General features: G+C 39.8%; 1 protein-coding gene across 1 annotated transcript; it reads right to left on the minus strand.

The window, feature by feature from the left end:
* Window positions 1-596: 596 nt before the first annotated feature.
* Window positions 597-11,071, minus strand: slc30a5 (solute carrier family 30 member 5). Its single transcript, XM_033646071.2, has 16 exons — window positions 10,542-11,071; window positions 8,709-8,831; window positions 8,483-8,549; window positions 8,085-8,170; window positions 7,832-7,919; window positions 7,409-7,496; window positions 6,727-6,803; window positions 6,448-6,618; window positions 4,504-4,792; window positions 4,129-4,337; window positions 2,718-2,875; window positions 2,485-2,614; window positions 1,773-2,046; window positions 1,459-1,685; window positions 1,060-1,188; window positions 597-875 (listed from the first exon to the last, which is right to left on the minus strand). Exons 1-16 carry the CDS (start codon window positions 10,610-10,612, stop codon window positions 705-707), a joined length of 2,358 nt encoding a protein of 785 aa, XP_033501962.2. The 5' UTR covers window positions 10,613-11,071; the 3' UTR covers window positions 597-704.
* Between the last annotated feature and the right edge of the window lie 945 nt (window positions 11,072-12,016).

Here is a 12,016-nt window from a genome sequence, read left to right on the forward strand (position 1 = left end):
CAGTAAGCTGCAGTTACTGGATCCAGGTAATTTTAGGCCTGCAGGGTGGGAGGTGACAGCTACAATCCCCACGGATTAGAGCTGTGCCTTAGAAAGTAAAATGCATTTCTTTTGAACTATTAGACAAGCAGTCAGACAAAGAAGGGCTGATTATGTTAAGTATGACACTGATTAGTTGGTAAAGCAAACCTTGACTTTTAGCGTGACAGTGCTGCCTTTTGGTTGCTAATGTCAATACTTAAAAGTTTTTCCATGACAGTGCACATATCCACACTGCCTTTACTTTAAGATGCAGATTTGTATCCTTACACATTAAGACCACTTATTAAACATATTAACTGTAAGTATGTTGTCTTTTTACATCTCCTATTAAAGTGTTATACAGCTATTGCTATGAACATGCCATCGACCCATTTCATTGGACTTATATTTAAATGTTTTTCTCAATGCAGTGAGTTTTTAGTTTTTAAGTATCGCGACAATCTAAAGGCATTTTCTTTGTTGGTACAAGTAAGTCTGTTAAATATCGAATGTTTGGAGCAGAAAAACAAAGTATTTTTTCTGCACACAAATACAAAACGCAGCAGACACAAAAATAAAACCAATATATTCAGATTTATTTTAACCACATACATACATATACTGTACATTTCAATGAAAAAGGGTTGACTCAGGAAAGTTTCACTTGGTCCAGCAGATGGTCGTTACATGATACACGTCCCGTCTTTAAGGTATTTCATGGACTCCATCTGCTGCGTCATTGCCAGAACTTCCTGAAATCCTGTGCTAAGTCCAGACATGTGCTGGAAGTAAGCCTCCTTCTCCACCTGGATCGACAGATTGTTCACCCCTGCGTCTTTCAAAATGGCCGTCACCTATGAAGAAGAAGAAGAAGGTATACCTTATTAATCCTCAAGGGGAAATTCAATTTTTCACTCTGTTGTCATATACACACCTGCCTGAAATACACACACATGCACAAACAGGACCTATACATGCATTAAATGGAGAGATGTCAGAGCAAGGAGGCTGACTCCTGACTCTACTGTTTGTACAGACCTGCTGTATGATCCTCTGCTCTACCACATCTGGCATGATCTGGAGATGGATGGTCCCTGCGATCATGTTGGCTGAATGCCTCCAGAAGTGAGGATCTCTGTACGACAACACTCCTTCAATCTTCTCGATCTGAAATAACACTCAGAAAACTTAACACCACAAAAGCTTTTTCACTGTTGCTAAGGAAAATGATAATGCTTGAGAACCTTTTTGAATCTTGATGTGGGTACTACATTATAATAGATCTGTTGTTTCAAGAAAAAGGGACATCTTGTTTCCCAAGAACCGCTAATCTTAACTACTTCACACTCGACACTGCGCTTCCCTGGGTCAAAAACCTCTGCACTCTAGCGAATGACAACATCAGCTGCAGTGACTTCATCGTGTCTGACTCCTCACCTTCTCCAGAGCACTGTTCAGGTCCTTCTCATTTTCTGGAGGAATTCGTAGGAGCAGAACCTCGCAGGCGTCCTTAAGCAGAGGGATAACGCTGAGAAAAATGAGCGTAGCAATGAAGAGCGAGCAAATAGGGTCGGCGATTAACCAGCCGAATTGACGGATGAGGATGGTGGAGATGATCACGCCGACGCTGCCCAACGTGTCCGCTAAGACATGGAGGAAAACACCTGGAAGACAGAACACAAGGATTTTATCTGGCTACAGCTTCCTTTCTAAAAAGTCCTTTTTTTGGGGGGTATCAACGGAACACACACCTCTCATGTTAGCGTTCATGCCTCCGCCCCCTGAGCCGTGGGAGTGCCCGTGTCCACCATGCCCGTGTCCGCTGTGCCCGCCATGACTGTGTCCACCGTGCCCGTGCCCTCCATGAGAGTGGCCGTGGCCTCCGTGGCTGTGCTCGCTGTGGGAGTGGCCATGGTGAGAGTGACCGTGGTCGTGTGAGGAGCAGCTTTTGCCGCCGTGGGAGTGAGCGTGACTGAAAGCACAGATACCCACCAGGTTGACCAGTAAGCCTCCGACAGACACCGGCTGCAGGGGACAAAAACAGTTCAGAGATCAGACTGACGATGTCTAGTGACTCGATGAAAGACCATTAAGAACTGATGGCACACAGATGTTCCCTAACATCAATCTCAGAACCAATCTGTTATCAGTCCGACGACGAGTTAGCCTCTGGGGGCAACTTAATCTCCTGTGTCCTGGTCAGTTTACACACTGATTAGCAACTTGAGACGCAAGAATGGAGTTGGATTTAAGAGTGAATGATGCATGTAATTTGTTCTCAATTCAAAGCTTTTACACTGACAATAATACTCAATTCTAAACTGAAATAATATTTCCATTGTTCAGTGTGCATGTAGGAAAATCTACATATCTGAGGAAGACTCTGTATTAGCAGATACTTAACTTAAATCAGGACATTCAGTCACAAGCCTTTACATGAAGTGACAGATGCAGTTTACTCACAGTCAGCATGTCTGTGTTTATGTTAGGAGGATCCAACACTCGTGTGACAGACTCCACAAAGACAAAGAAAGCGATGACCATCAGGAACAGGCCATTGATGAATCCAGAAAGTATCTCCACACGACCATACCTGGAAAAAAACCCACAGAAGTCGATTGTTAAACATCCAGCTCAGATTTAAAGGCCTTAAATTTTTCCATTATCTCCTACCAGCCTGTCCACATGTTCTTTACCCGTAGGAGAAGATCCTGGTCGCTTTCCAGCGAGTCATGAGGGCAGCAAACAAGCCAAGGACTAAAGCGGAGCAGTCAAAGAGCATGTGGAAACCGTCAGAGATCAGTCCCAGACTGTTGGTCCAGACGCCGTAAAACAGCTCCACAAAGGTGAAAGCCTGAAACATGCAGAACATTACATTTACCCAAAATTATAAGAGAATTTAAAGTCAACCCGAGTCTAGACAAGAGTTTGAATGAGTCAAAGTCATGAATATTTTCTGACAAAACAACTAAAATTCAATTAGAACCTATAAAATAAATCTGAAATATTTAATTATCTAACAGGTCCAGTTATATCTCTGAGAAATTTGACATCCCTGTGTCTCAAAGACAGCTCTGCACTTCCTAAGGCTTTCTTTTAGGAAAACATTGTATTCAAATTTAAGTATGTTTAGTTATAAAATATCAGAAATATCGACTTTTAGATGACCATTATTTGCACTGTGTATGTAATTGTAGAATGTAAAGTCCTCTTGAGGTCAATAAAACCCCTAAAAAACTGAGGACATACCATCAGTGTCCTCTGTCACTACTGCACTGACTCAAAGTTTCTTTGAGTTGTAAATATCTTTCTCAAACACAACTGTCACTAAGATGTTGTAGGAGAGAAGAAGCATTTTGTGGATGTAATAGCTGTCTTAATTTGGTTTATCAATCTGGAATTATTAGATTTTACAAACTCAGAACTGTAGTTTCTTAAAGGCAGAACAGAAGCAGAAACTAGAACATCTTATTCACGCTTTTGTAGTCTCACAACCCCCACTAATGTAATGCACTGTTTACATTCCTCAGTAAATCTTCAGTAGCTCCGCTTCAACCAGTACAGAATGCTGCACCTTGTATTTTAATTGGGACAACTCATAGGTCACATACCACCCCAGTTCTCTCCTCTCTCTGTTGGTTGCTAGTTAACTTCAGTATTGATTTTAGGATTCTTTTAATAACTTTTAAAGCTTAACATTGTTTAGCACTGAGTTATACAGCTGAGCTTCTGGTCACCTACGCTCCCAGTCATGACACTTAAACTGGTATTATTTTTTTTCAAGATGGCTAAAATACATTTTGTTGCTGTCCCCGTCCACAGCAGCACATTGCTTTGCTTCCGTGTTGCAGTTTGCCAGTTTGCCTCCCCAAACTGGGGGTGTGCCAACTGATCTACTGTAGGTAACACGTTGAATATAGATAAATACTTCAAAAAATTCAAACTATCCCTTTAAAGCACTATTTACCATCGTAATTTTTCCTGTATGCTTAATTGTATCTCCAAAAACATGTGCTGTGCTTTCAGTAAATTGCACATCCCATTGATATCTTTGATCTTTCACGCAATGGTCAGTTGTGAGTTTTCTCTCCCTGACGCTGTACGTACCAGGTTGAGACACAGGAAGTAGAAGATCTGCCTGGAGTCGTACTCTTCCAGGATCTGTTTCAGAGAATCTTTGATGAACCGTGGGAGGGACTGCGATGTGTGCTGCAGGGCGTCGCCCATGAAGTTGTACAGAGGGGTCCCTTCAGGTGAGTAACCCACCAAGGTGCCCTTCTGACCTTTCTTTGACGGAGACGAGAGGATACTGGATGCTGCAGAGAGGATGGACGGAAAGTAATGAGAATAAATCCACATTTTGACTTCAGAAGATTAAGAGGAACTTGTTTAAATGACAGCAGAACTACAGCATGACTACAGTTTCGACTCAGCTTCATCATCAGTAAACTCATCCTGCTGACTCCTACAGCCGTTACTTACACATGATGAAGAAGATGGCGCTGACCAGCACTCCCCCAGAGAGCACATGCTCCGTGCTGACCTGCTGGGGCGGTTTACTCATGGAGCGCAGCTGGTCTGTCAGTGGATGTGTCCAGAAGTTGGCCAGCAGCAGGGCGCTGAGGAAGAGAGCGATGGCACCGTAGCGGGCGCACCTTTGCGTCTCCATCTTTGTGTTGCAGATGGCCTCGACGTAAAATTCCAGGATCATTACGGAGAAGATGACCATCCCGAACGGTAGGATGAGGGCCGACCATGACTCTACTTTACTCTGGTGGGGAGACAAAAAACAGTCAATGAAGAGGTCAAATAGATTACCCAAGGGACTGAACATAAACAGACATAGTTTCAGTTAACCTCTTCCAGTCCCCTTAGGAAGTCGGCATCTTCGACCAACATTACTGTCTTTCCAAGGTTTTTTTTTTGTTGTTGTTTAAAGGGTGTTAAATAACACTCCAAAGTGAGGCTTAATTTTGCAGAGGGAAAAAGTAGCATGGCCATTTTCACAGGGGTCCCTTGACCTCCCACCTCAAGATATCTGAATGAAAATGACTTCCATGGGTACCCACGAGTCTCCCATTTACAGATATGCCCAATTTATGGTAGTCCTGTATAATTTTGGGCAAAGGTCATGGTCAAGTTTTTTTGCATGCAGTGCAGATGTGTTATTTTTGCCTATTGCATTTGAATATTTCTGCATACTGAGGCCCATAAACAGTGTTGGAACTGCATAAACTGGGTATGACTGGAACACTAAGACTTGTGAAATCAGTGAGCCCAATTTCATTCATGTGTGATGATGTTAGCCCCCATAGAAGCCGCTGTATCGCTGTATAAAATGACCTGTTGTGGCCTTGAAGATAATCACAGCCTCATGAAAATTTACTACCACAAACTACAGACCTCGAGCATTCAGAGGATGTTTAGTTTTCATAGACACATTAACAATAAGATGGTTTCTGAGCAGTTTCCAGAACAGAAGTGTTTGGCCAAAAACGCTAGTCTTACAAAAATCTGCAAGTTTCTATAGTTTTTGATACCAAATCACTGCATGGATTTTTTGAGGTGCTCCTCAAGGTCTCAGTGTTTTAATGTGTTAATCCTTTCTATTCATCCTCAACTGGCCAAAAAGGCTTACATTTAGTACCAAATTTGTGCATAAAGGTGATATAATCTGGCATGGGAATAGACATCATATACTGTAATCATAAATGTTCAAAGCCTCTTTATACTCCAAACTTTAAATGTCTGAATAGGTGCCAAACCAAAACACAATGTTTATACATATTTACGTACACCACTTCCCACGCAAAAGTTGTGATATATAAAAACAGACTTGATGGGAGAACCTTTGCTTTGCCATGCTTCCAAACATTTTGGAGACAGGAAATTGGTGCTGCAGATGGTAAGGTGGAAGCCTGATTGCAGACATTGTCAAAAAAAATTTGCAGACACCATTTTTGGCTTTTGTTCGTACAAACATTTTTAGTATGGATCCTGTGAACTGTTTTATGCCAGGTTCCCAGCTTTCAGATTATGTCTACCACTTTTGTGTGGCATGTACTGACCTGCTATCTTCCCCTTAACATCCCCTGTGACCCCTACGAAAGACAAAAATGAGTCTATCGACACAAAACTTTATAGCAAGCTAGCCAGTAAATATCTTGTTGTGGATCAAAGTGTTGGACAGACCAAGAGAGAGACATCATTATCATTAAAACAGCACCTCTAGTTTGGTCATTTTGTTGGTTACAAAGTAAGTAAAGTTAAATGAGAATGAGAACAGCTCACTATGTCTCTGTAATTTTCTAACTTATTTTGCGTAATTCTGCAGAATTTATGAGCTTTATGATTCTACACTCTTCTCCAAAAGGACAAAACAGACTTCACACATTTCTTATTCTGTCACATGGTCTGTGCACTTACTTCTGTGGTTGCTGAGAGCACTATGACCCAGGGCAGCAGCACCATAGCAGAGACCAGGTTGTCAAGAGCATAGAGGCGTTTCGCACCACCGATTTCCACTGACAGTTTCCTGGAGGCCGTGTGGAAAGCCACCTTCAGGCACAGGGAGGCCACCAGCAGCACAACACCTCCCTGGTGGGAAGACAAGAGTGAGGAAATGAATGTAGAAAGCAAAACAAACACTTGATTATGCTTCTGTAGAAAGCAACAAATGTAAAATTTAAAGTGTGTTTTGCTTACTTTGTGATCTGCAACCCCTAAGAACGCGATGGCTGTGTAGAGGAAATGAGTGAGCGCGCTGTCATGATGTCCCTCAGCTGGTTAGTAAGACGAGTCAAGGTAAACATGAGTTTGAGTTTTGTCCAATGTGTGCGGTGCACAATTTTACATTGAATTAAGCCCTGTTTGGCACACGTGGACGAGGAATGGACACGAAGAAGAATATCCTTCCATAAGTCATTGTTAATTTCTTTACCTAAATCCTGCTCCCATGCAATTTTGATAGGAAGAATTGAAGAGTTCTGAAGAGAGAAAATTCTCTCATATATATATGAAATTGTACCCTTTAGTGTAGGGGGTGGGGGTGAAAAAGCATCTATGGGTGGGCTTATAGGCTGAAAGGGATATTGAGGGGTCATATTTTGAACAAAACTGCAAATCTGAAAGTATCTGAATAAATAATTATTTGAAAAATTGAACTGTTTTGAGATCTGTTCATAGGATGCAAATACTCCTTGAATGTACAAGTCATTAAATCACTTTATGCCAAGATTATGCCATGTAGCAAAAACTGCATCTTCTAGAGAGGGGTCAAAAGCATGATTTTTAAAAACATGATAAAAACAGAGAGATATGATGAACACAAACAGATCAGGTCAGTAACAGTGGGAAAAAAATGCCCTTTATAAGGAGCAAAGGATACGGTGCTCCGCCATCTTTGCCATGAGATCGTCATTGTCAAAGAGGAGGAGGCAGATCACAGCGATGATGAAGAGAGCAGCGCCTCTGGTCTGCACACATTTAGACAGACAAACAAATGCATATTACATATATCTTCCACACTGATAATCTGAGGCAGTATACACAGTCTAAAATTGCTGTTTCATTTCAGGCAGTGTCAAAATGACCTTGACCAAATGTTATTGAGTACATTTTACTACATTTTATCTGTTTTGTAGTGTTTTTGGGTGAAACGTTCCTTTAAAAAGAACCAAAACAGAGCTGACACCAAGGCTGTGCATCAGCAAGAATAAGCCCTCTGGGTTTTTTGCCTCTCCCTGCACTGTATTGCTTTTTTTTTTTTCATAAAAATAAGTTTCAGTTTTGTGAATTCGTGGTCTCCTACCTTGGACGGCCCCCCTCCTGAGCTTGTGAACAGGACGCCAAGGAGAGCAATGACCACCACATCACTGTGCTCAAAAAGCAACAATGTCCTGTAAAAAGACACGAGCCAGGTTTTAATAATACCCTGTATATAAGCACAAATACACAGAGACATAAACACACCCACACTTAAAACAACATGCTCACATGCATGCACAAAGCATTATTGTTTTTAACAGCTTTGAATAACACACTCATTTATGGTGACATTTTACCTCAGAGGTCCACACAGAGTTAGACCAAAGAAGCCCAGGAGGGATATGACACAGCTGAAAACAGCATGCTTTAGTAACTTTATCCACTGCAAAGAAAACAGATTGAACAAGAAGACAGTTTAATCACTATGGCAGGTCGACACCATGGCTTTACGGTGGCATTGATACTGTGTCTGTCATGAAAAAAATATATCTTACTACTACAAAGCTCAACCTTAAAATTGCTTAAAACACTACAGACAACAGATTAGCCCTCACAGGTGGGTAAAAGATCTAACAAACACTGTGTGTCCCTACTGTTAAGTCGAATGAAGGAGAAACGACGGAGGACGTTTTGAGCCAAGAATGAAGCAAAAGCTGGATCCCACACAAACAGAAGTGGAAGAAATCCAACAAACCTGTCGTTTTGAGATGACTTTGCCAGAGGAGAAAGGCTTTTGAAAGAAAAGTAGAACGACGGCACTCCTGAGAAAGGAGAGAGATCACTGTCAGCATGTGTTCACCGTCCATAAATACAAAACATACAGTAATAATAATAATAATAATACAAATTAACAAGTGCAAGTTGAACACAATGGCTGAAATGAAGCCTAAGCAAAAAACAATAAGCGTCAGAGCTCTTACCCTAATTTTAGTATGAAGATGAACTGGACGATGTGAACAACCTTCAGGATATCGTAAGATTCAAAGATCCCAAGAGCCTTGAGGACCTTTGTGATAACCAGTAAAACTATGTATCTGGTTAACCTGAAATGGAAAAGGACAAAAAAATATATTAGTGCTGAAGATGAGTGATACAGAAAAATAATGTCCTATTTAGGGCTGCAGTGGTACACGGTATAGTGTCGTCACAATACTAAAATTTCTAACTTTAATACAACACCTCGAAGACTATCGATATATGATACTATTTTCAGTATCATGGTTAAAATTGACACTGTGGGCAAAAAACCTAAAGGTTTGATTAAATACATATCAAACATGATGATGACTTCTCTTTCTTGATTAGTAGCAGCAAACAGCAGAATGACTGTATTGAACATTCACAATAAAAGAAAGCAAGAAAGCACAGCCGATATTGGTTTATCAATACAGCTGAATATGAGCATTGAAACCATTTTAAATATTCAGAATTGACATGTATCGGCAAATTTAGATTTTTGACAACACTATTTAGGCTAAAGTGATATTAATTTTTTCACACCTCTACTTTGACAAGTCTTGTTTGGTTTAACAAACACTTATGGCCCATCAAATAATGAATAGACAGAAAATAAGTGCCCTTGTTGCTGGAGGACCCCATGACACTTGTTGTCACAGCTGATAGACACACAGATGGGCTGAACAGAGACAATGTGTTGACTAAAATCATGTGGCAAACAAACAGCTTTTGTAGTTGGAAGAACAGGGCTGTTACGGGGCTGGTTGGCCGTCTTTGACCTGTCGTAGGCTCAGTCGCTATTATTTGTTAATTTATAAAGCAATGCTGAATAAACTCCCTTTGTACATTTGTACTTTGATTGAACAGAGATGACTGAAGCTGCAGCCTGAGATCTGAAGATAGTTTTGCTGTCTGTTCCTTGTGCGCGGCCTGAGCTGGGAGAGAAAGCTTGTATGTGCTCTGCTCCTCTCACTTGAAACTACATGAATTGGTCTCTCAACCTGATTTTAAAACTCTCATTTCACTCATTCATAAAACTCTCAAGTACAAGGATGAATGAGTCGGTTGGGTCTTGTCATTGTGCACAGGTGCTCTAATATTTCTACAAGTTGCTGTGTATCTTTATGTTTATATTGTGTTGTTGTGTGGCTGTAACTATTTGTGTGCTGCTGTCTTGGCCAGGTCTCCCTTGTAAAAGAGATTGCTGATCTCAACAAGACTTACCTAGCTACATAAAAGTCTAATACTAATATGGTATACCCTGATATGACAATTGACAGTTATCATACCACGTACATTTGATTATCTACGGTACTGAAAAACAAAATACAGCCGGACGTAGAATCCTTTCGTTCTGTCTTTCCACCTGTCAGAGTTTATAGATATATTTCCATTAGAAATAAATACCTAATATCTAAATCTATTAAATATTATGCACACCTAATGAGCTTTTGACCTATTTTTTGCACCAGTATTCCAAATACGTGGTGATACAATCAGCCAGTTGACTGATAGGTTGACAAAGAAATCAATCATTTACAATTTTAATTATTAACTGACAATTTAAGTTAATCATCAAGCAAAAATGGGGAAACATTCACTTGTTTCTGCTTCTTCAAATATGAGGAATTGGTTGTTTCTCTGATTATATTATTGTAAATTAAGTATACTTGTGTAGTTTGGACACACCAAGCAGCTACAGTGACCTGTCTTGACTGATTTAATGTCAAGGTAATATAAACAATAGCTCACACCAGCTGGATGAGATTAAGCTCAGATTAATATCAGACACTTACCTAGAGTTGGGCCCTTCCACCATCCCCAGTTTCCCCCCTGACAGCACGTTGCTACTGTATTTATCTTCCATCTTCAGTCACCCAGTCTCGACCAGTTCCAGTATTTATGTTCCCAGTATCCTGATCATCACTGTAACCTCAATATTAAAATTAAACCGCAGTCCGGTGAAGAGTCTGACTGGACTTCTCCTGGCTCCTATTCATTCTTCCGTTTAAATTAAATCTGTAAAATGCTCTGTACACAGGAATAAACCTACAGTCAGCTGGCAGCTTTCTCAGCCTGGTAGCATGCTAGCTAACGTTAGCCATCCGGCATGCCAGTTAAGTTAGATTTACAAACTTTTTACCCGCGACACGTCCTCTGTGTTCCCTCTGTGTCACACAAATACATGCGGTCGCCTCGTGAGAGCTAAATAATTATTAATTCTTATGTTGAGCTCGTCACAATCACAGCTAGAGTCCGTAATGTGAGGATAAAACAGCCAAGCTGGACACACAAAAAAAGCCACAGCACTTCCGGACACGGTAAATAGTCCACGTCACGTGCGTGTGTTCGTAAACGTTGCTCCTGCGCAGTTCAGGGTTCTGCGTCGGTGATGACGTCACTGGTGGATAGAAACTGAAAAAAGTTAGCGAGGTTTCCTTTAAAAAAATGCTTTAAATATATCCAGCAAAATAAGACAATGGAGAGATTTTAAATTCATGTTGAATATTTTTGTACTTTATGTGAAGTAGAAGAAGAAACAACTGTATGTACAGGCTATGAAAATATTTTGGATGGATATTAAATATTATATAAATAGGAGGACTGGGTAATTAAGTTAATAAAGATATTTTTAAGCAATGAAGTGGAAAAATAGACATTTTGTGGCCAGTTAATTTTATTCTCCTGACAATAGTACATTTACAAGAAGAGATGATTTTGGACTTTTCTATTAAAAACCTCATATGGCACCATACTAAGAGGTCTTAAGAAAAAGGAGACAATTAAAACTAATTCTGTGTGTTTGATTAATTTTATATGAACCCATCATACAGTATTCTGGATTTGTATTACTTTTTATTTATTATTATTAATATTTCTTATCATTATTATTATTATTTTATTATATTTTCCTTTATTTTTTTCTCTGTATGTAGAGTTTTGTGTGTACATTGTGTACAAAATTATCTTAAAAAAAAATACGCTACACATTTGTGTTTTACTTTATTGTTTTAATTGTAAAACAATCTCTAAAGGCTGGCCCACTTACAGACTGAATTCTGATACACAATCTTTCATTAAATTTGTATTTTCTTCGTGTTTATTCATTTATTTTTTATCAAAATATTATCAAGCTGATTTACACCAGTAAACATTAATACATGACGTGTTAGGCATGATAAAAATAAAATCAAAATCACTCAGTGAAAATTATATACGAATTCCAAGTTATGATACATTAAAGCCATGATTCTGACTTAAAATTACTTAG

This window comes from Epinephelus lanceolatus, chromosome 19 (genome assembly GCF_041903045.1).
Source record: "Epinephelus lanceolatus isolate andai-2023 chromosome 19, ASM4190304v1, whole genome shotgun sequence".
Lineage (NCBI taxonomy): Eukaryota > Metazoa > Chordata > Actinopteri > Perciformes > Serranidae > Epinephelus > Epinephelus lanceolatus.